Source organism: Abrus precatorius, unplaced genomic scaffold, assembly GCF_003935025.1.
Source record: "Abrus precatorius isolate BTA unplaced genomic scaffold, Abrus_2018 Scaffold2, whole genome shotgun sequence".
Lineage (NCBI taxonomy): Eukaryota > Viridiplantae > Streptophyta > Magnoliopsida > Fabales > Fabaceae > Abrus > Abrus precatorius.
The window spans coordinates 17405797-17432815 of record NW_020874362.1 but is presented as its reverse complement, the minus strand read 5'-3'; the positions used below and the strand labels follow the sequence as shown (position 1 = coordinate 17432815).

The 27019-nt window shown below is 24.5% G+C and overlaps 1 protein-coding gene across 1 annotated transcript; it reads right to left on the bottom strand.

Moving 5' to 3' along the window:
- Positions 1-1214: 1214 nt before the first annotated feature.
- Positions 1215-4659, bottom strand: LOC113857851. The gene is made up of 4 exons (XM_027490091.1): positions 4220-4659; positions 3854-4051; positions 3291-3506; positions 1215-2867 (listed from the first exon to the last, which is right to left on the bottom strand). Exons 1-4 carry the CDS (start codon positions 4220-4222, stop codon positions 2640-2642), a joined length of 645 nt encoding a protein of 214 aa, XP_027345892.1. The 5' UTR covers positions 4223-4659; the 3' UTR covers positions 1215-2639.
- Positions 4660-27019: the final 22360 nt, after the last annotated feature.

Below are 27019 nucleotides of genomic sequence, written 5' to 3'. Positions count from 1 at the left end.
TACTTTAACATTAATTAGTTTGTAATTAGTAAAATTTTGATCTATTATAAGTTGTTTGCATTATTTGCAAATTATGTATTGAGATACACTTTAAGATGGAGTGATTATGTAGTTTAATTAAAGAAGTGTTTTTGTAATTCAATATCTTGATTGGACGTATATTTTATAAGTATATGTTGAATTTTCACGATATCAAATTTTTTGGTAATTCATTCTTATATTATAAATTTGTAGTAATTTAATTTTTTTAATCGAATTATTATGAAAATAATTTTATTAAATTTATTTTGAATAATTATTCATCAACGTCGAATTTGATTAATTTATCTATTAAATTTTATGATGAATGTTCTCTCATTGAATAGTATTATATTTATACATAGATCATACATGTTACTTCGCTATTTTTATAATTTACATTTTAAAAGTTTTTAGTCATTTTTTTAATTTACTTTATGATTTTTATAAAATATTTATTATATTTTTGGGTCTCATTAAGGAATTCAAAGTGATTTAAAAAAAAAACACATGTTTAATTGCATTGAAAAGCACAGGAAGAGGTTTATTAAGTACATTTTTTACACAAACCTTACACTTTTGATTCCATTAACACACGTGTTAGTATTTTTTTTTTTCTTAATTTTCTTCAATAAATGAAGTTATTAGGAACATAAATTAAAACTAAAAAGAATAAAATATTGATAGTAGAGTTAGATTTAATGGAACTAAATTGATTTGTATAATTTAAGTCAAATGTACCTAATAAAAAAATTACAAATAGTATATCGTTACTTAAATTTACTTTACTTCAAATATAATTTGAATTAAATTTAAAATTTTGAATCATGAGATATTTATTAAATTTAAAAAATTATTTTAGGTAACCTATATTTTAATGTTATTGTAATTTTTTTGTCTAATATAATTTAAATTTAATTTTTCACACATCATATTAACTAACAGCTATAGAAATAATGTGTCGTAATTAAAACAATTTATTTTATGTCAATTAAAAAATACATGATTATTAGGAATAATAATAATAATCTGAAATAATGTTAAACTTGAAATAATATTTTTATACCTTGCCGTTTAGTGTAATTTTAATAAACACAAATCCTATTGAGAAGAGGCAGGTGGGTCAAAATAGCTAAGAAGTATACATTGGTTAATGGTTAGATGAAATCTTACAGTGTAAGACAGAGACACTAAACAAACAAAGTGATAATAATTCCCATAAAATCTTGGACATTCTTCATGGGGAAACAATTGAAATTACAGCAATGTACCCTTGACTATGACAAGGGAGCAAGGTTCCTTCTCTCTCTCTCTCTCTCTCTCTCTCTCTCTCTCTCTCTCTCTCAAGGGGTGACAAGAAACTCCAATACAAATAAGCAATTAAATTGAGTCAAGTTAGCAGAAGCAACTCAAGTAGGGAAAGGAAATATCACATTTAGATTGATTCCATCCCCACTATCCTTGACACGACCCATCAACAAATTGCTACGCATGGAAACTTCCCCTTTCCTTGCAAAACCCAATCCAAGATTCCAACCCCTTCCTCTTTTAGAACCCAGATCATCTCACCCATCAACACCCGTCCAATCGCAATCAACAGCAGCCGTTGATCTAAACTAGCCCTGGGTCCCACCTTTAAACCAAACACGCCCCTCTGCGGAACCGCCCACAAAATTATTTGTTTTTTTTTTCTCATTGAGGGCGGCTGGCCTAATCTCTGTTTTCGACATCCAATACGTCTCGCTTTCCTGAAACCATTCACGTTGTGACACGTGGACGTGACTGCGACCAAAACCTTGACCAGCCCCACGTAAACCGGCTCCAGTGGGTCCCATTGGGTCCCATAAGCTTTTCCCACCACCATTACCAATATTACATGTTAAATTCAGCAAATTCACTTTAAAATATGATATATTAGCCTTTAAAATTACTACTTTTACATATTTAATCCTTGAATTAATGAACATTAATAATTTTACTTTTTCCTTTTATAATTCTTAAAATTAAAATATCATCATTTAATATTTTTAAAAATTGAAATAATGTTTTTTATAACTATGACCATTAAATTGATAAATGTTAAAATTTTATAAACTAATTTAATATATTATTCCAGAATTGTAATTGCAGTAAATCTAGATACAAAATTTAATAAAATCTTATTATTTAACCATACCATATATAGACAGCCACCTAATTGTAATGAGTACATTGTCACTGTCTTTTTCCCCACCACTTTACTAAGGCAATATGTACACCTCCTCCCAGCCCAAAACTAAGGTATAATTACTCTAGAAACCAAACCTATAATGTTCCTCATGGTCTTTTTTTACTTGGGTTGAGAGGAACTTGCTTATTTTGCTACACCATTCTTTTTCTCAAACTATTTCACGGATGTCTTATTTTCTACTTTCTCAACCTTTTCCACTTCTATTGGATTTTTCCTATATACACAAACGCAATTAAGCACTAGGGAACAGAGAAGGGGACACTTCCAGCACCGGCCTTTTTCTGAAAAAAGCTCGGGTATTGGAACTGGTGAAACTGCACGGAGAAACTTGCATTTTTTAGTAAACATATGATGAGGGGCATCATAGCAATAACCTAAAGCTACTAAGTGTTTAGTATTCTATGATTAGTCCTCCCATTGGGGCACGATGTGGAATTCCCTTTCTTCTCTTGGCCGTTCTGTAATTAACTGACGTTGGTGGTGGCGTCGAAGGAGTGAAGCTCTGCACCTTGTTCTTCTTCTTCCCATGGCTACTGCTGCTGCTGTATGAATCCTCTGAGTCTGATGCCATTGCCGCTGACTTTTTCTTCTTCTCGAAGTTCCTTGAAGTCCCAACAATCTACAATACAATTCATACTTGCATTCATTAATATGTAAATATTATAATAAAAAATAATTCAAACGATGAATCGAAGACTGACAAGTCGATTAATTGAATTCAATACATGTACAATGAATAAGGCCCAATGTTGAAATCCCAAATATTCAAATACTGGGTAAAGCATTGAATTGGATTGAATTGGAAACCCCTTTTGGCATTCATGGGTATAATTGAAAAAGTCAACCCATTTATGTGCCAGCTTAAAAATAAAGCAAATTAAGATTAAAAAATATTGGTTGAAGAATAAATAAATATTTTTTTTAATGAAAATTATCATGACAATGTATTAATAGCATTTTTAAATAAAAATAATAATTATAATTCTTTGATGGGTGCATTTTGTTACCAATGGGAGACATTGTGTGGAGTTGAAAAGTGTACCTTGCAACCGAGAGAACAGAATCGGTAGGAATCAAGAAGGCTACGCTCGCAGACTTCACAAGTGTTGGTGACACCTTTACCAGGCCTTGGCTGAGGCCTCTCGTTCAAGAACACGACCCTTGCGCTGTTGATAATGTAGGTTTGGACCCCTGTGATGTCCAAAACCTTCTGAATCTCATTCACCCTTATCACATCATGGTATGAGGACCTCCTTATCTGTCACACACCATGAAGCAACAAAAAATGTGCATTAGAAGGGAATGGCCATTTGTTACATTGAAAAGCTAACATTGTTAAATGCTGGACCCTGAAATTTCGGTTTCAGAGAGGGAAAATTGGACACAGAATTTTTTAATACAGAACCCAATAAATGACAGGTTCAAATCTCAGCAGAGAAGAGGAAAGATGGGACTTTTAACTAAGTTCCACAGAAAGAACGAATCCAACACCGCCACAAAAGGAAAAGTGGTAGTCTTGACTCCAATGACTGAAAATGTGTCAGAGACTGAGAAAGAAAAAACAAAAACAAAAAATTGATGAAAGCAAAAAACTTTGATACGAACCTGGATAGCACGGTGGTCTTTGTGGTAAGCCAGGCAGAGAGAACATAAAGCACCGTTCATACAATCCAAACAGTACATATTGCACTCACTCTTGTGCGAATCAGCGTGCAACTTGCATTGAACAAAGAAACTCTCTTTGAGCAGAGGCTTCAACCATGGTGGCCACCTATTGTCCTCATCATCAGGACCTCCAGCTCCCTTTTCGAAAAATCAAATTTTGAATCAGACCCAGATATTAAGAACACCCGAGAAATAATTGCATTTTTCACACCAAAGAATGGAAAAGAAAAAAGAGCACAAACACCCCCACAAAGCAAAAGGACGCTCAATGAAACCAAAACTAGTGAAAGAGAGAAATTGGGTTACCATGATTCTTCTGTTCTTGGGCTTGATTTCTCTGACAGTGATGTCTTGGTTCTCGAACGCCAGCTTGAAGACTCTGATTGGAGAAAGTTTGTGTCTTTGTGGTGAATGTGAGAAAGTTGAGGAGAGTGTATTATTGTTATGGAAGAATAAGAGAAGAAGAGAGAGAAAACAGAGGTAGGTTTGTTTTGTGAAGAAAGAGTGAGCTTTTGGAAGAGTTGGGGCGGTGTGGGAGGGAATGGGTTCTTGTAGGACTTGGAGGCGGTAGATGGTGTTTCTTAGAGAGAGAAAACATATGAGAGAGAGAGTGTGTGAGAGAGGTTGTTCTTATCCGCACAAAGTCTAACACGACCGAACCTAGCTCCGAACCCGAACCCAAGAGATGCGTTATGTGTAAGGAATCCACCTCCTTCTTTCCTTTTTATTTCCTTTCATTTTCGTATTCTCGTTGGCCTTATCAATTTTAGTTTATATCCACACTCTAGTTTCCATCTGATTGTTTAAAGCTTCTGTTTTGTTGCTCTTCATTATTAATTAATTCGCTCGTGGGTTAGGGACATGCCTGTTTACGGAGGAAGAGGTTTGTACTAGGACTAGGACTACCAACGTAGATAGTTTTAGCAACATACTATATTTTCTTTTATTTCTGAACATACTTTGCACTGTTAATTAAAATTTGTTTAACTTCTAGGTAATGCGATTCATTCCATTGCTTATAATTCAATGTATTCTCCTTTTGAGTTAGCGAGTTCCATGATTCTTTTAATTTATTACCAAATTTTTCATGCATTCTACCAGTAATTTTAAACCAATTTTGTTATGAATAAAGACAAAAGGTAGAAATTTTATTAAAAGTCGATTGTATAAATTATATAAAACTTGTTTGATACATACATTTTGAGTAATTAAAAACATTATCATTATTAAACATTAGATTTTTTAAGTAAAGATCATAAATATAATATAAATAAAAATATACGAAAGGTATAAATATTATCGTTATTAAATAATATTGAAATTTTGTACTTTAAGAATTAAGAAAATAGAACAGAGATTTTTCTTTTTGTTATCAATAATAAAAGAAATTATTATTTTTTGGTTTAAACTCATGTATTTTTTTTAAGATAATCTTATTCAAGTACGGTGAAATTACTATGAGTAATGATATATTTATTTCTTTGAATATTTAACAATTCATAAAAATTAAATTAGAATAATTTTATCTCAATTAATTCACATGCTCATTGATAATAAAAGAAACTGTTCTATTATTCTTTTTGTTTTCTATTATTTATTCTTTTAAATATTTTAGTTTGTTTCAAAATATTTGTTATTTATTTTTGTAAAAAAGAGATATTAACTTTTAAAAACATATATAATTACTCTTAACAGTAAATTTTAATAATTTTACTTAATATTTTTTGAAATACAAAATTTCATCAATTTAACCATTTGCGTTAAACAATTAAGTTTAAAAGTTTTTATATTTTTTAAAATTATTTAATCCTTTATCAAATAAATTTATTTCAACGATAATAAAATTAGATATCTATGTATTATTCAATATATATATATATATATATATATATATATATATATATATATATATATATCTTACCTAAACTAAATGAAACACAATTATGTTATAACAATGACATTTTAATCAAATAAAGTCATTTTCTTATAATAAATTTTTAAAATGTGTGCATTTCTCTTAAATTAAAGAAATTAAAATTTTCTATTTAAGGGAAAATAATTACAAAAATAAATTATTTGAACTTACACATAATCTCTACTTCATCATTTATTAACAAAACATAAATTCAAAAATCCTTTTAATTAAAGAGTAGCGCTAAAATTCAATATATATAAAAATTAATAATATATTAAATTTTTTAAAAAAAATTCTTAACATTTTTCATATAGCAGATATATTTTTATATAAAAAATTTATATGCTATTTTACCCTCTTATATGATAAAGTAGATAAGCACTATCAAACTTTTGTAATTAAGGGAAAATAATTAAAAAATAAATTATTTGAACTTAGACATAATCTCTATTTCAATTAATTTAATACAATGTATAAAAATTTAAATTGACACTTTTTTCTTTTGTTACATAATCTCTACTTCTTGATTTATTAACAAAAAATAAATTTGAAAATCCTTTGAGTTAAAGAGTAGGTGCTAAAATTTAATATATAAAAAAATTAATAATATTTTAAAATTTGTAAAAATATGTTCTTAAAAATTTTCATATAACGGATATATTTTTCGAAAAAAATTCTGTTCTATGCTATTTTACCCTCTTATTTGATAGACTAGATAAGCACTGTCTACTTTGTGCTTAAAAAGAAAATTAAAGAAATAACCTATTCTGATCGACAAAAATATAACGAAAAAATGTATAATAATAAAGAAAGAAAATTCAGATAAATAAACGATAAGCATAATTATATAGTGAGACCAGATTGGCAAAAGCTATTTTCTTTTCTTTTATATATATTTAATGATGTTTTGTTTGATTGGAATGGTTCAGACTTGGGATATCCCCTGTCCTGATCCACCTTGTATTGGTTAGCTTAGGTATATCTCAAGGTTGTGTCCCTACTTCTACAAGCTATAACATTGGGTATCCCTTTTCAATTCCTATCATAATTCCTTGTTTGCCAGTAATAAATGTTGATAAATTAGTCAAAGCCACAACCAAAATAAACTCTCTCAGGCAATGTTTCCATTTCATGATCAAAACCCATCTAAGAAATTTGTGTTATGATCGAACTAACTCTATGAAATCAATGATCAATTGTTCAGTGTTCAATTGTTTCGAGGGGATACCCTTCATGAATCAATGATCAAATACACGGTTACCCAAAAGAGATCAAATATGGGTGCTTATTCAATGATGCACTCTATCTTTGATGAGCCTAGAAAAAGTGAATTAGCCTACTTGAGTCACATGTTAATCGCCCTTCACCCCTTGTGAGAAAGCCAATTAATGTAAATAGATCACATGCTAATCATTTTTGTTTTCTGTGGTTTTGATGGACATCCACTAAGATATGAATTATTATTGGATTTCCTATAGAAAACGAAATTTTCAAGTGGCTCAATGACTCCATAGAAGACCATACGTCTTTAGTGCCCTTGCCAATTTGTTGCCATCAAGTTTCAACAAGATCATGTTTTTCTTATTGCAATCAATATAAGATAAGACCCTAACAGTTACTTGTTAAGTGGTTGGAAGTTGCTTCCTAAATCTAAGTAATAACATAACACATGATATTTTATTAAGAGCTTAATCTATCTATATATATATTCTTTCTTTTTAACGGCTAAACAACGACCCAAAACGGTCTTTTAAGCTTCTATGGCTTATCTCGCGTTCAATAAAATTTATTTAATGAATAAATTAAAAATTTATTATATTTTTATCTTCATATTTTAACATAAATGTATTTTAATCTTTTTAATTTTAATTATTTATATTAATTTTAATTTTTTTGAAATTCTTCAATTAAGTCTTTCACTCAAAAATTGATATTTTGATTAATTATTAAATAAATTTTTAGTTAAAAAACTTGATTTAAACATTTAAAAAATTAAATATAAATAATTAAAATTAAAACAATAAAATTATATATATATATATATATTAAAATATAAAAATTAAAAGTAAAATTAAAGATTAATTAAATTAATTTTTTTAGCTATTTGTTTCATTAAAAGTATCAGTCTCATACCATTAACAAGGTCCGATAAGTATATTTTATTAACATATCATTATAATAATAACTTGTTTAAAAAATTAATTATAAATTAAATTAGTAAAAAATATAAGTAAAATTAATTTTAAAAAAAATCTAATCATGTATTTAAAAATATCTCCACTTGTCCTTTAAAAGAAATATTATTATGTATTTTAAATTATACATAGAAAGTGAATTTTTTAGTATCGTTCCACTCTCATGAACTATCAACATATAAACATCTATGAATTAATAATATGTTAGTCATAATATATTTAGCGTACAATTTTATTTTATTTGTGAAAAAATCTCAAATTACATTTATAAATGCCAAAAATAATTTGAATTAAATAAGTTATTAGTTTTTAAAATATTATGTCTTTTTTTTATATAAGTAAAAGAGATTTATTACTGCAAGTATAAAAAGTATTCAAAATCCGTTACATAAAAGAAAGCTAATCACAATCACAATAATTAATATATAATTTTAAAATTTTCACTCAATTCGAATATAGAACTCTATCATTTTTTTATCTTACATATATTCATTTTTAAGATTGGAATTTAATTCACTTTATCGTATCTATTACATTCAAAATTTTAAAATTAAACAATCATATTTTAACGTAGTTAAATACTTTATAATATAAACATCCATATCAATATAATTACTTTTTACTTTCTCCTTCAAAATATTTCCTAGTAAAAACACAACCAAATCTAATCAAGAAAAAAAATACGATATTAAACCTGCTTAAGTTGTCCATAAAACAACAATAAAAAAAAGAAGATAAAACAATTTAAATAAGTTTAGAAAGGTGAAAAAAAGGATAATTGTTAATGTCATTCCCCTCTTCTAGGACAAGTAAGCTTTAAAATTTTTTAATTTTGACAAGAAGTACCCTAAAATGCATTTTTTACCCTTTTTTTTTTTCAAAGACTCTTCACCATTGGATGACGTGAATGGTTCTTCACCCTACAAGTTTAGCTAGTCTTTATCTAACTCTTTTTTTATAATTTTATTTTGGATATATTTTACATTTATTACCCTGTGTACAACTCATTTACTCTGTTTATCTGATTATTTATTTTATTAGTTTTTCATGTAATATCACTTTACTTAATAATTAAATTATTATATAAATAAATTCAAAGAATAGGTAATATCAAATAACTCATTTTAAATTAAATGTCAAAAAACCTATTTTTGACGAATACACAGTCAATAATTTATTATATTTTCAAATTAATTAATTGATTAATTAATTATTAAAAAACAATATTAATCGATAAATTTATAACTATTTTTGATAACTTGTCGGTAACATTATAAATGCCCATCAATAATAGCTTTTAATCTAATTATGTCGTCTGATCTTTATTTTTATAGCTGTTAGTAATTGTCGACATATTGCATTTGCTATCAGTTAGTATGCTTCCAGGCGACCCAAATACCAATGACAAGTCATCGTAAGGGAACCTGTTAGTATAAATTGTAAGTGTTGAAAAATATATTCATAATTCTATCAGTTTTTCACACACCTTTTTGTGCCATATTTAAGTTTCTTAACAAATTTGCATTTCAAAAGTATTTTTCTATCTATTTATCGTGTCTATTTTTCTAGCATAAAATATATTTTGTAGAGATATTTGAATAAAAAAAATATAATAATATAATATTCACAGTAAATTATTTTTACATTAATTAATAATTAAACGATATAATAAAAAGCTCGATAATATTTTTTTAAAACAATAGAAACTTTTTATAATAGATTGTCAAAATATCTTATGTAAAATATTCTTTTCATCTTAGTTAAGTTAAATTAATGTAGAAAGTAAAAAATAAAAAAAATACAAAAAATATTGAAATTTTTTTAAAAAATTTGTATAACCTTTTTTAATTGGATATATTTTAAAAAGTTATATAAAATAGATATATATAACTTTTTAAATTATTTATTTTTAAAATCAATGTTTAGAATGTTATAAATAGTATAATAATAAAAACTAAAAATTGTATAATTTTTTATATTAATTATTTCTAAAATCAATCTAAAATCATTTTAAAATAAAATATTTTAAAAGACATAAGAATGAAACAACATACATTAGAGATTACAAACACAAATTTTTATTTATATTCTTAAGTTTTTATTCTCCACTGATAATGTATTTTGTTACCTTGATATCCATTATTGGATCGAAAAAAAGTTTATGACTCTTATCTATCTATATTTTATTGTATGGTTTCTTGTTTAATCCAATCTACCAGATTACGTTGATTCATGCATATCAGGCAGTATGAATAATTTTGTATACAAGTAAAAAGCATACTAGGCAAATTTGGGTAAAGCTCAAATGAATTTTGTTTGGATATTTAGAATTTATTTTAATTTTGTAATAATATATACTTTAAACTTTCAATACATATGTCCATATATGCCTTCTATCACTCTTAATTATGTGGTAATTTACTTGTAGAGACGAAGGGTCAAAATGCACGCGGAATGCAGTCAAAATAATTGGTCAATGGTGGTGTGCCTTGAAAAGATGGCTCCTTCAACTTGTTTGACCTAAGCGATGAGGTGACTCCAGTTAAAATGGGTTTTCGGAACTTCTTTTTATTTAAAATGAAAAACTTTACTTTATAAAAAATTGGACAAATTACTTTTTATAATATAATTTATGTTTATATTATGTTCAACTAATTTTGATATTTTACAAAATCCGTGCATCACACACTTAATATAAAGAAATTACAGAAATTTATTTCGAACAAATATAGAGCATGCTATTACATCTTTCAATATATTTATTAGCGCAAAGATTAGTTTAAAATTTGATAAAATTATTTTATAAAATTAAATTTAAATAATTTAATTAACCTAAACTTTACATTTACATTAAATGTGTATTTTTATATATAAAAACTGTGAGTAAAATTTTTAACTTCAAAATAAATACGGACTTAGTCCTCTTGATTACTACATAAAATATAAAAAATCCCTTCCAATTTACATTATATATATATATATATATATATATATAATTTTAAAACTTTTATTAGTTTAAAATTTTAAGATTAATTTAACTTTTTACCCACAATATTATCATAGATAACTACATCAACTAATTTATATTATTTATTTATTTCTTTTACCTATAAAATAATGCAAATTTGTGGACTGTTAAAGAAAAGTGTATAAAACAGGTGGATTAAATATTTTAATGAGGATATATACATCAATTAAAAATTATACATACATACGTATATATATATATATATATATATATATATATTATTACATATTCTTATACATTTATTTTTTAATTATATTTCTATTATTTTATAAAATTAATATTGAATAAAAATATGCACTTGTTTATTGTTTAAAAAATATAACAAAATTAATACTTTTTTGCATAGTAATTTAAAAGATTTATAAGAATAAAAGTGAAACAAATAAAATCACTTCTTGTATTGAAAATTTTATGAAAAATTAAAAGTATATTACTTAAAATTATGTCAGAAAAAAATAAGAAATATATAAAAATTAGCATTAGAAAAGCATGACTCAAAATCAAATCCTATCAATTTTTATTATTTTTAATTAGCTCAAAAATTTGTTTAATAAAAAATAACTCTATTTTATAGAGTGACTAAAATAAATAGTTATTAATATTCTTTTGAATGTTACTTTAATTAACATTTATTTATATGTTACTTTTCAGCTACAAACAAAAAGTATTTTTTTATTTTTTCTTTATTTATTTTTAAATAATATTTTTCTCCTTCAATTATAAAACTCTACTGCTTATATTTTTTCACCTTTCACCTTTTTATAATTTATTAAAAACTATACAATTTCCAAATTTTGACTTTTGGACTAAAAATTAATTATATTTTTATTTATCATTTGACATTGATCAACTAATTTAATAACTAATTTTACAAGACACTCAACTAAATCAGCTAAAATTTTCACTTTTATATTTAAGCTTTCATCTATCTATCAACTGCTTATTCACTAATTTTACACAACATATCCTAATGAAAATGTAAGTTTTAAGTTTTAAATTAATGTATGTTTAAAAACCATCTAAAATATAGTATTCTTAGGAGTTATTTTTCTAATTATGTCATGTGTCTTTTTTATATTGAATATTGAGTTTTTTAATTGAATCTTAATTTTATATTTATTTTATTGATTTTTAAGATATAATTTTTAATTTGTATTTTTATAACCTTTTAAAAGAAAATATTACATTTATTTCTTTAAATAATTAATCAAATTATTCTTTGATTATTTAAATTAAAATAAAATATCCATACATTACGGAAACCATTAAATAATTTAATAATATTTGCCAAAAAGGACGCTGACCACTCTCGAGAAACAAACAATATTTTGGAAGGAGATTTTCTTATGGGGCGGCAGGTTTAGAAAAACATTGAAAGCTTCATCAATTGCTTTTGTCATTATTCTAAAAGTTTAAAAAAACTATTTAACCATTTGAAAGATTTATACGGACGGAAAGTTAAATAATTTAAAATAAATCTTATATTCAATATTTTTATTAAAAATTTTAAATATATTATTTAGAAAACATATCAGAATGATTGAAAGATATAATAGACTTAAGTAAAGACCTATTTTTTAAAAATATGAGAACTTATTTTACTTTATTTCACTTACTTTTTAAAATTAATTTAATTATATTTAATATAATAGAATATCTATTATATGTAAGATTAAATTATTTACTCACATAATTTTTTATTTATTATAAAAAATTTAAATCTCGAAGGTTATATATTAATTATTTATTTTAATTTAATAATACTCGTACCAAAAAAATTCACTGCTTTTTATTCATCCCATGAAGTGTCAGAAATGAAATTTTATGATTTTCTCATGGGACGACAGCTTTATAAATGCGTTCAAAGATACAATAATTGATTTTGTCATTACTTTAGTCAGCAGAAATTTCCTGCTTCGGGAAGATTATAAATATTTATTATTATATAGTGAAATGTTTCAGCTTAATATATGTATATTTTTTTATTTTACTTTTAATTATTCATATTTAAATTTTATAACTTCTTAATTATTTAAATTAAATTTATATTCTAAATTTATTTCATAATTAATTAAAATACAATAAAGGTGTAAAATGTTATAAATTTATAAATTATCAAAGAAATAATGTTTACAATATTTAAATAAAATACTAAATAAATTGTGTAAAATATAAAAAGGTATTTTTTATTTTTATTTAATTTATATACTATTTTCTTTACAAAATTTTATTAATCAATAATATATATGTTTGTTATATTTTTATTAATTATTAAGTAAATTTTAGAGTACAAGATTTTATTTAAATGATTAAAAAATAAAATAATTAAACGTGAATAATTAAAATTAAAGACAACCAAATCAAACATAACTTAGAGTATGAGAAGTATAAATACAATTAAACTAACATTTTACTTTCATGTATTTAGCATCTATTTTATAGTTGAAATATATTTTTTACGATTTATGTATATAAAAGAAATAATATTATATATGTGTTTGGAGTAAAGAAAATTTTATGTTATAAAATTTTGTTGGAGGATTTACTTTTCAAAGAGTTTTGGAGGGTCTAGAGAAGAGCCTTTGCATGTTTAAAATTGCATTTTTTAAGGAATCATGAAAAGAGCTTCATCCTTCATTAAAAAAGACCATATTTCGAATAGTTTTGTACAGAATATGAAGAAGTCCATTTTTTGCTCAAAAAAATAGGACTAACAGGAAAATATTTCAAGTGCAAAAGATTATAGGCTTTCCGAGCAGTTTTTGAGGAGTTTTCAAGTCCCTGATACTCAAAATTGCTGAAAAATAGGACTGATAGAAAAATATTTTAAGTCTCCAAGACTGAAAGCTTTCTGAGGAGTTTTTGAAAAATTTTCAAGTCTCTAACACTCAAAATTACTCAAAAAATAGGACTGATAAGAAGTATTTTAAGTTCACAAACTTGGTTGAATTCCAGATTCCTTCCAGAATTGTTCAAAAAATAGGAATGATAAGAAAAAATATTTTAAGTCCACAAAATTGAGAAGAACTCCCAGATTCCCTAGAATTAGTCAAAAAGTAGTAGTCAAGGGGGAAGTTATTCTAAGTCCTAAATGAATCTCTCAAGTTTCTCTCAGAAACTGCTCGAAAGACAGAAAATAAAAGAAATTTTTTTTTAAGTTCATAAGAGACATGATATGACTCAAAAGTTATTATAAAGCTTAGAAGCAGTTATCAACAATTACCATTAGACAAAAATTTAATAACATGAAGCAAGATTGTGGGCGGTAACAGTTATAAAGAAACCACAACCGATAGCATAATTAGAGTCAGTCGTGGATAAGAAGACAATTACTAAGAGATGCTTACCAAAAAAGGAAAATGATGGTGGTCCTCCTACTTATAAATACTTAAAAACTTCATTTTACAATGGATGACCCTTTGCACCCAGAAATCGCACCTAAACTCTTTGCACACTGAAATTCTACATCGAGCCAAACACTGGCTATCAAGAAACACAATTGTTGACTGTTCATTTTTGCTAGGAGTCGTACGTTTACATTTCTGCACATTTACGTTTCTGCATTTTAATTCCAGTTCTTTTTGCTTATTTCTTTTCTGCAATTTAGTTCTTGTTTGGTATGTTTCTGTAAAACCTCTACGTTTTATTCAATTCTATGTTGTTACTATTTATTATCCTTGCTCATTAATTTGTTTCATGACATTCATTTGATTATTCTAATCACAACACACTTAAAAGAATACAAGAAGACCTAAAATCTGGTCCTAAGATTGCTTTTAGATTTAATTTTTTACAATTAACAATTTTCACTATAAAAAATATGATATTAATTTTTTATAATTTAAATAATAAATCTGTCTTATTTTTATATTTAAATATTCATTATACAATCCTTAACTTAAAAAATTCAAATCGCGTAAACGGAACCAAATCAAGTCAACATTGTGCATGTTATAATTAAAAAATAAATATTTTGTTAAAATTCATTATTATAATTAAATTTTAGCAATCAATAATACTATTTAAAAAAAGAAAATCATTTATTATATTATATTATATTTGGTAAAATAGGCTACTTGACTATTTGAATCAGCATGTTGTAAATAATAGATTATAGTGAATTAGACTAACAAAAAAATTAAAAGTGGTTTAAATTTGACAAAACGTAATTGTTTTGAGCTTTTACAGCTCAGTTTGTATAAGATTCAATTGCATCTTTCATATTTAATTTGAATTTTAAAATTAATGCTTTACATTTTTCACTTAAGATCATATTAATCTTGTTATATAAGCTCTACATTAGAGATGTAAAAGTTCACTTGGAAAAAAAATTGACTTAGAGAGTGTTTGTTTTTTAAAAATAAAAATCATTACAAATTTGTATTATATTTTACTTTTAAAAACAGAAAACTGTTTTTAAAATACTAATCAAACATATCGCAACTCAATCTGTATAGAGTATTTGGTATTGTTAATTGCAAGGAGTTAAAATAATATACTATCTTTAACCATTTTTTTCCATATATGTGAATGAAATAAAAGAAAAATGAAGAGATTAAACCTGTAAGATAGACATTAGGAATAGTAATCGCTAGAACTTCGAGTAGGATTTTCAATATCCATTCTCGTATGTGTGTTTTTTTAACTGCTTGCACCTAAATTTATACTTACATGAATACAAATTTCAATGCTCGTACTATTTCAAAATTATTTACCTATATTTAAGTTAAATTTAATATTTTATTATTTATTTATTTCATAAATTAATAAAATATTAATATTATTAAAATATTGATATTAATGATAAAAATCAATAAAAATGTATTGAGTAAAAGTATAATATATAAGACTTAAATATAAAAGTAGTCCTTACATTTATTTATGTTTTTACTTTTAGTTTATAAACATTTTTTTATGTTTTGTACTTATAAATTTGTCAAAATTTTTAATTTGATCCCCTTCCCTTATTGGATGTTAGACAAAACACATGGAACTTTAAGCTTAAATATAAAAATAATACTTATATTTATTTATTTTTTTTTTTAGTCCTTATATTTGCTCATATTTTTACTTTTAATCCTTATTTGCATTTTTGTCACTCCTTGCAAGAAAAATTTGTTTGTGCAAAATAAAGTATTCTAATTTACCACACCCCCTATTAGGGTTATGAATTAATGGAAAAATAATAAATATATTGTAGCATTTATTTTGCAACTTGAATGCAAAATTAAAAAAATAAAAGATTCAAATAAGTAAATAGTTTCTAAAAATATACCAAATTTTAGAATTAATTCTTATAAAAAGATTTTGTCAGATTTAATTTTGTAAATAGTTTTTTTTTTAAATTAGTCTTAATGTTAAATTAAGAATTGTTAATGACTAAGCAAATGATAAAATTGTCAAGTGATGACTAAGCGAAGAGTATGAAATGCTATTTTCATGTGTGGAAAGCTTAAAAAGTAATTAGTTCCTACATAATATTTTTGTTTGAAATTAAGTCCTATTAAATTTTTGTTTTGGTTTTAGTCTCATAAAATTTTAATTTTTGAAAGTAAACCCTATTGTTATCTCTTGAATCAATATTCTTCATTTATATAGTAACTTGCACTTTATCTTTCTTTTATAAATATTTGATGTGTTAGTATTATTTGAAGTCAAATTGTAAAATACTTTAATATTAAATGTAATGATGAAAAATTAAACTAAAACAAAAGTGAATCAATCAACATGCAACATTTCAAAATTTTTTAATTCCTTGTTTTTATTGTTATGAAAAAAAAGTATATTTTAGTTGTTTAAGGTAAAATTAGGTATGATTAAAGCAAGTCTTTCTATTCACCTATAATAGAGAACCCTTGCATTATATCAATTGATGAAAAATAAAAGTATAGGTCTAAGGAAATAAATATTCTTACATCACACAATTCAACTTCTTTTAACTATCTTAAAAATTTTATAAAAAATGATATTTTGACCTCAAATAATATTAACTCATTGAGTATTTCAAAGAAAAGATGAAGCTCTAAAAAATAATATTTTGACTTTAAATAATATTAACTTGTCGAATATTTTTAAGAGAAAGATGAAGTGTAAAATGTTACCTAAATTAAGAATGTTAATTTAAGAAATAACAATAAGATTTATTTTTAAAATATTAAAACTTTGCAGAGTTAAAACCAAAACAAATTTAACAGGACTAATTCTAAAAAAAATGTATTTTTCAGGGACTAATTCTTTTTCAAGTTTTGTTACGTTTAGAGTTTGTATCCCATGTGATAGGTAACACTATTTGCTTAGTTATTGCTTGACAGCTTTCAATTAATAGTAAAGACTAATTTTTTCAAAAGAACAGCAAGATTAAATCTAATTTTTTTATAAAGACTAATTTCAAAATAAAATATTTTGAAAGACTATTTACTCATTTAAATCAAAATAAAAATTTAAGTACATTTATATTAACTGTCATTTTTTTAGTATAATTTTAAAATATGCATATAATAATAATAATAATAATAATAATAATAATAAAAAAAGAATGATGAGATAATTAAACTAAAATAATAGTATGATTTGTACATAGATATCAATTAAATTGCTCTAAGTCTTGATTCTTGAAAAAAAAAATCAGGTAAGAAAAGATTATCCAATTTGCTTGGTTTTTCATTTGATTATTTTATTTTTGTTTAACTTCATTGATATCTATGTATAAATCATACTATTATTTTAGTTTTAGTATCTACTTCATCGTTGCATTATTATTATTATTATTATTATTATTATTATATGCATATCTTAAAATTATACTCAAGAAAATTAAAATAACTTATATTTATCAATAAAGTCATGCTTTATAAGATTATTTGTAATGCTGGGTGGTATAGTTAGTGAAAAAGTGAAAGCGAAATGCATTAATGTACATAAACTTTTATGCATGAATGTTAGCAAAATATCTAATAGGACGGTGTAAGGACTAAAAACAACAGTTTAAGTAAATGTAAAGACTAAAAACAAAAATGCATATAAATAAAATGACTAGTATTATATTTAAGCCTAAAGTTCCATTCGTTGACAAAAACAAAAACATAGATAAATATAAAGATCACTTTCATATTTAAACCAAAATATAATATTATTAAATAAAATATTAAAAATTATCTAATTTCTAATCATAACAAAAATATATATAAATAATTGTGTAATTTATTAAAAATTGCATCACATAACAATATTCAATAAATTGATAATATTAAATGTTATAAGTGTTTTTTTAAAAATTACCAGTAATTAGTTTTTTAGTATGTACCTCAAGACAAAAATTGAAAAACCATTAAAAATTTTAAATTCTAATTATATAATGTAATAAATAGGTTATGCTAGTATAGATAGAGTTGGATACTTTAGTACCTATATTAATACATACGACATTTAAATTGTTGACGTACACATCCAATTTATTTCGCAGTCTAAAATTTGTACTATACAATTACTTACCGCGTCTGCCATCTCATGCTTGATTTCCAGTGATGAATTAGTGGTGCAACCAAATGGGAAATCATATTTATATGATAAATTTGTATAATTTTTATATAATAAGGATCGGTATGTGAAGAAGAATAGGCAAAGTACAAATATTTTAACTTGAAGAAAATAGTGTGAAATAAAAATATTATAAAATGTATTTTATGAGTAATGTAACGCTAATAAATTAACCACTTCTTTGATTCAACTTTAATAACGCCAATTCAAAGGAACTATGGTTGTGATCTGCTGTGTGATTCCAGTCAAATGAAGTGAATTCAACATTTCTCACTCACAGATGAAGAATCTATACTGAGCTTACGCCGATTTATTTTTTAATATTTTTTAAAAATAAATTCTTAAAATTATATTTTTTATTGAGATTTTTTTATTATGTCATTATTTATTTTTTTCTGTCTCGATGAAATATATATATATATATATATTAAATTACATTTTATTTTTAATATAGACGAAATCATTATATCCCATCACATGTCATCATTGACTGAGTTTCATCCATTGAATTATAACATATGTAATATTTAGGTCAATTTATAAATCTAATTTTAAAAAAATTTACATTCTAATATTTTATTAAAATATATTAAAAAATAAAAAAATAAAAAATAAAAAATAAAAATGTCTAATTAAAAAATAAAAAATTAAAATTTATATAATTTTTAATTAACTTAATAACTAAAAATATATTAAAAATATAATACTAAGATTTTATTAATTTTAGTTTAAATATTTATAGATAAAAATTATCAAAAAATAGATATTTATTATATAAAATTATTAATATTTTGTCGTACCTAATACCAAACTAGTTTAAAAAAAATATATTACTTACCTATTAAAATGACAGTTACGTTTATATTTATAATTTTGTTAACACGTTTTTTTAGCATTATAAGGTGTAATTTTAATATACATTTTTTAAATATATAATTTTAATATATTTATAATTATTAATTAAGTTAACTAAAAATTATGTAAATTTTAGTTTTATTCTTAAATTAATATTATGATTTTTTTATTTTTTAATAAACTTTAATTAAATATTAAAATATAATTTTTTTTTAAAATTTTGTAAATTCACCCGGATATAATATGTGAGGTAATTTTTAATTCATCATCCTTATCCCTTTTCCTTAAGGCTAATTTATTTATTTATTATGAGTTCTAATAGCCCTTCCTCCCTTCCTTCTCTCTCTCTCTCTTTTTTTTTGTTGAGAAAACATGATTTTAACATAAATAAATTTATCTAAACTTTAAAGTCTTGGGATAAAGCGCTAACTCGTTTAATAGTTGTAGTATAATTTACATCTCAATACTCTTTGTGTTTTCACTAACAGTTGTGTTTTCATTATAATTTTGGTTCACAAATAGGGAGTCTCCATCCACTTATCCATACATACATTTATGATTGCTATGCAAGTCATCATACATAATAATTACTAGTACCAAAATGTCATTTTTAAAGTTTATCATTTCAAAATTTAGAATCAAATATGTTCATTCCAATCAAGGAAATACAATCAATAAGGTCATAACATAATTTAAACATTTAAGGTTCAGGGCTAACGGGGTCATATCCCATTTATTTCAATTTTCTTATTAGCTATTTGAAAATATCTCTTCCCCTTAATAGTTTTTATTTAGCGTTTGCTGAATGCGGGGAGTGTATAAGTAGTTCCTATATAAAAGGTCATATATACATTAAGTTAGAGATACTATTATCAAAATTTTAGCTAATTCAGTCCTGCCAAGAATAGGACACACAGTTAAGTGCTCATTCTCGCAGGTTTAAAATTTGCTCATTGTCATACTCACTATCATAAGAGTAACCGAGAGCAAGGTTGTTCAATTTGGGCATGGAATGACTTCTTAGAAAGCTACAACTGAAAGGAATATTATAGGTTAGTCATCTTGTAAAACTTGGACTAGAATTGTACCTAAAACTTGCAAATGAATGACTATCTACTAAGGGGTCCATATTTGAGGTAGGTGTACTGTTTTGTGCATAGCTAATTGAGCTATATCCAAATTGAGTCAAACCAATTTTGTTGAAGGCTAAGACTTTATTTTTTTATTTTTGTTCTTTTTTAGGTTCAAGCTCTGGGTCAACTACCATGCATATATAGGCTTTTTTTCTAATGTATTTTTGTAATTGTTTGATTTACTACTATAAAGGCCTTCTCAAGTTGATTGTAAACTCCTTGTTCTCTAAGTATTTTTTTTCTTGTGTTTAATATTTAGATAATTTGATTTGTAATGTCTATACTTTCTGCATTCAAAATAGATTAAATCAAATTTTTTGAAAGATGATGTTTCTTTAAACATACCTTTCTCAATCTTTTTCACTCGCTTGAAATTTCTTCCTTTTTTTTTATTGGTCTTTAACCATTTTGTGAGAGTTACTTCATTAAATGAGTCTTTTGATATAGAATAAGAGGTTTGGATGATTATCCTGCTTTATGAACTTTTAAAGTAGTTCATTTCTCAATAATTTTTCTTTATTTACTTTTAGAGTAATCATTTAATCTTTTTTTTAGGATTCCTTTGCTTCTTATAAAGCTCATATATTCTTAAAAATTAATTGGGAGTTAAATTTTAGAGAAGAGAGGGAAGGAAAGATTTATTATATACTAACACTTATTTTTAAGCTTTTAAATGTTAGGAGGAGTTTATATAAACTTTTCAACCCTTCTCCCCTCTCTCCCCTCACCAACTCATTTTAAAGTTCTCCCAAATTAGTTTTTTTTATTTGTCCTCCTTCACTATCTCTTCTCTTCTCTTTACTTATTTCTTAAATATTTCCTTTTCCTCTTCATCCAAACTCCCAAACAAATCCTTAATAGTGAGTTTTGACTCTCATTCATTTGAAAGACTTTCTAATACTTTCAAGTTGTTTTCTTCTAACTCTTTTTTTAAGATTTTTAAGACCATTGAGGATAGTTTAGAATCTAGTAATAATTTCCTCAAAATGGTTTCACCATCAGCCATTTTGAATGACTTGTATTATCATATAAGAATTAATATTAGTTTTGAAGCTTCTAACATTATTACAAGACTACCCATATCTATTTAGTTGAATTGTAACTGAAGAGTTTGTTATATTCTATAGTTGATAATATATAAGTAATAAAATACCTAGTTTTTTGCATTATTTTGTTGCTTTGTCACTTAATCTATTCTTCACTATTTTTCAAGTTTGAATTGTTCTTCAATATTTTCGAGAAGGAATTAATCTCCAGTTTGGACTATTATCAAAGATTGAATTGAATGAATTTTATAAATGTCTCTATTATATTTCACCAAAATGAATACTTATGTTCAAAGAAGGTTAAAGGCTTTGATAGAAACCTTCATCCTAGAGTAAGCTGGTTTGTGATCTACCATCTTACTCTTTTCCTCTAACATTATTTGGTTTCAACTCTAAGAGACCAAACTTTGATATCAAATGAAAGTGAAAAAAGAAAAAAAAAAGGAAAAAAAAGAAGGGGGATTGAATTAAGTTTTCTTTCTTTTTTAATTTCTTGCAAACTAAACTTTCTTTAAATATTGTTGGTTTCAAGTTGTAGGCAATTTATTTAATAAAATTGAGATGATATTTTTTTTTCAACAAAACTAAGTTTCAATTTAAAGTTTTCTTTTCTTGTTAGTGCACATAAATAAATAAAAGGTTCAAGAAGAAGGAATGCTATAAGTTACATTAGTTTACTCTATAAATCTAGGGTTATATTTAGTCATTAAATCAAGAACTTTATTATGAATTACTTTTACACCTCAAAATGTTTCACTCCCCAAGTATTCTTACACAAATCTCTCCAAGCTTAATTCAAGTATTCTATAAAAGCCTCTTTAAACTACACTCTCCAAAAATTACAAGTATATAAATATAAAAGATTGTCTAAAGATTTTCACAAAAGTTTAACAAGAAAATAAATGTTAGAGAAATTTTCTAAGAAAATCTTTTGATTAAAGTTGTTCTTTCACATTGACAAAATTATTTTATGATTTTTTTGTCTTTGCTAAAATGTATTTAGCATGTAAAATAACTAGAAAGATAATTTTGCTTTTATGATATATATATATATATAGTGGTGGATCCACGTCCAATTGAGGGGAGGCAAAATGACCCTCCTCAACTTTCGTAAATCTTTTTAATTTATTATTATTAATAATATATATATTTTATATTTTGCACCCTCTAATTTTATGTTTTTGCACCCTTTATATTTTTGCATCCCCTGACCATAGGGTCTTGAATCTGCCACTAATATATATATATATATATATATATATATATATATATATATTCTATAAGAAAGATTTCATTCCTTGGTCAATGTTTAAGTTTGTTTGATACTTTTTTCTTGTAAATCATCAATAGGTGAGAATAATAAATATCTTGTTTATTCTTACAATTTGTACATCTATTATTTTGCTTATTATTTATTTCACCCTATCATGCCTTAAAATATTTAATTTTTTTGAAACTTTAATTTAATCTTAGTTTTATTTGATCTTGAAAACACATTATTAATGTTAAGAGTGACATGTAAATTTTTACAGGTTAGACGATTTTAATATATGTAAGTCATTGAGATATACATTAGTAATTTTATTTGATTCATAAAACTTTTATTTCAACCCTAACCTTATGAATTTTTTAGTCCATGAAACTTTTGATTGATTGACTCTAACTTACATGACTTAGGCATAAAATGATGTCAATTGATCTATTTGATAGTTCTAATTTTGATTTTGAATTTCATCTTAACCAAGAATCTAAGATAAATTATTTGATTCTTATAAGCTAGTAGAAAAAAAAGTTAGGTCACATAAGAATCAAATTTAGAAAATAGAATTTTAGGAATTTTTTCTTGACAATTTTTTTTTTTTTTTTTTTACTGAGATTAGGTAAAGTTTGACAAAATTTGTCCTTAAGGTTGGAAACTTTTGAAACAAAATCGAATTTCGTGAGAGATAGGGAGTTACAATGCAGAAGGTAAAGCTTGAGGACAAAGGACAAATTTTGATTTCGGGTAAAAAACATGTCATCCAAAGGCCCAAAAGACATAATTTAACTTAAATAAAAGATCGATAAAGGCTTTAAAATTGAACCACATAACAAGCCGTACACGGACAAAGAGAAAGAGATTACTCTTTACACCTAAGTTTTGACTAATTACACCATTTTAAAGATTTATACTTTTTTTTAACCTAAAACGCCCCTATATTATTATATTCTAACTAAAAGACTCCTTTATTTTGATCTCAACAATTTCCATTAATGCTTATTGTTTTCCTGAAAATGGTTGTCTTTCTCTACACCAAAGCCCTCTATTATTGTGAGCAAGGCTTTAGTTATTTTATTCATTATTATCAAGAATCAACCATCCATCATCTACAACCTGTTGCAAATATGTGTTTCGCTGCTCATTTAATTTGCTTGACTCGGAATCAAGTTTCCAAACATATTAATTTTTAAATGGTATCTTGTTTTTGAACTAAATTTTTGAAATACGTGTTAATGACCAGCAAAAATTAAGTTCCGGTGAAGATATGTATTTGTATATGAAATCAAACGCTATATACTGAAATGATTAGGCTAATTTGTGAAGTTTCTAAGCTGTTGAAAGTGAAATGGAGAATGTTTATCCTATGCCACTTATATTTCCACTGAGACACACGAGGCCTAGCTAGGTTCCTTACATGTGGCAGCAAGGTATTTGTGAGATGAGGTAATGAATTCTTAGAATGTTTAGCAAAGATTTTTGCTAGCAATATTGATTGGGTCAATTGGCATCATCACAAAAATGATTATTTTGACTTGCAGTTGTTTCCTCTTGCTTGTCTTGCATGTCATTACTATCGAAGGATATGGTGCATGTTGACATATATAGGAGAACCCAACTAAGCCAAACCCCCCATTGCGAGGACACGAAACATAATACAATTTCAATATAATCGTAATTCTTATAAAGGAAAAGGTTTTTTTATTTTATTATCATTATGGTTACTTTAAGAATTGAAATTTACAAATAATTTTAATAAAATGTAAAAAAAAGAGCAAAACTCCTCTAAGAGAAAAGCACTAATCACTAATATACATGCTTCTGCAATTTTTTTTACCTATTTGTTTGGGACAGATAGGCTTGCATGTTTGATCGAGGACAAATTACATAATGGACTAAGATTATTTGAATTTATTTAACTAGCCTAATTAAATGCTTGTGGTTAAAATAATTCTTTTTAAAATATAGATATTTAAGTGCATTATATTTTTATTATCATAACTAAATTAAATTAATAATTATTTACATATTTTTGGATATAAACTACATTTTTTGTGTGGTCTATTCAAAGTTGAGAAATTGCATATATTGTAACACATTTTTCTAAGACCCTCTTAATTATTGATTAAAATTTATTATAAACTATAAAAATATAAAAATATAAAAATAAATATTAAATTAATAGTAAAAACGTGTGTACCATAATTTTTGTAATTTTTAATATTTTTAGCTAATAATTAAAAGTGTATTAAAAATATATATTAAAAAATATATATTGTTAGCATTCCTTTCTAAAGTTTCTAAACAATAAGTCATTTTACTTTAAATTCACATTATATAGTTATTTTTAATAATAATATATGTTAAAAATTATTGGTCATGGTCACAATTAGAAAAATAATCTTTTTGGTTCACGATTTGAATATTGATTTGTAAAGAGAGGAGGAAAAGGGGTGGTGGCGCCATTATTCTTCTGCAGCAATGGGTGCATACATTAGAAGAGTGGAGGGGGAAAGGGATTTTTAGAAATTAAAATTATAAAATGATAAGGTAAATAGGGTAAAAGGTTAGATATAGAAGTGTAACAAAAAAAAAGGAAAAAGAAAAAAGTAAAACACGTCTATTACTTAGATAAGAGCGAATAAGAAAATGGGTTGTGAGCATGTGAAATGGATTCAGTACTTTTCTTTATGGGTTGGTGTTTTGGGGCTAACTTGGGCCACGAGCCCTTAGGCTAGTTTATTTTTTTATCTGTAATTTTCTTGGGTCGAGTTTAGGCTTACAATTTTTATTTTTATTTTTTGGCTTCATATCATGAAAGGAAAGATGCGTAAAAATTTCAAATATTAAGGGTTGGGTGTGTTATAAGAGCAAACGTCTAATCTTCTTATGTTAGACTTTGAGTAACGTGAATCATTCTTAAAATAAAATAATAACCTTATTTTAGTGAAATTAATTTTTCTTTTCAACTTGTTAATAAATTTATCTTGATAAGTGAAATAAATATTTTTAATGTCACTTAATGAGTTATAATTTTGATTGTATGATTCTCATCTTTAAGTGTCATGTGATTTGGAAGGGCATTAAATAACGTGTAATGTAGCTTCTTCTTAAGATTTATTTTTTAAAGATAAAATTTCATAATTAGTTTTAACGAAGTTTTAATTTTTAAAATATTTTTAATAAAAAATGCATAAATATTTAAAATTATTTCAATTTTTTACAAGTGAATTAAAGTAACCGCTCTAAAGTGAATGTAGTAAGAGTATTGTGAAATTTTTTTAAATTAATTCTTAAAATACTTTTATTTAAGATAATTATAAAAATCATTATCATTTATGAATTAATACTCTCAGTTTATATATGGAAGTAGAAAGATGAAGTAATCTAAATATCTAATTATTATTTAGTTTTAATTTAATTAAATTTTTAGTTATCTCAGTTTCATCTCTTTTAATTACACATTTTATTTATTTATTTATATTGTTAATTTAACTTTTTTTTTTGGTATTAAAATTCGTGTTGCTTTTGGTTGTTAGTATTTTTTTTTTTTATCACAAATACATAGAAATCTTTCAAAGAAATTAACATCATTTATTGCATTGAGTATTGCGTTTAACCATATCAAATTTAGTAGGAAGTGGAATAAACTTTGTAACATCCTATATTTTATATTTTTAATTTGTGCTATAATTTATAACGAAAGAAGAAAATAAAATAAATTTTTTATATATTTTTAGCTTAAAAAATTGAAGAAAATTAAAAATTATATTTATTTATTTTATCAATGAAAATTTAAAGGTATTTAAAATTTAAAAGAAATAATTTCAAAATTTTTATATTTTTAAAACAGAGTAAAAATTAAAATTTACATCTTCACAATTTACTCGATTTATATCACATGCATTTAGTTTAAAACATGAATAATTCTGCCATTTTGCAGGATAAATTTTTATTGAAAATTGAATGTAAATTGTTATATAAATAGTTACTATCAATATTACAAATATTTTGAATTACTTACTACAACAAAATCTAATTAAGTATTATAAATTCTAAAATTGACATTAAAATATCTATATACTCTTGTCAACTTAAATTAAAAATTTAACATAAATATTTTAATCTTCAAAGTAGTTT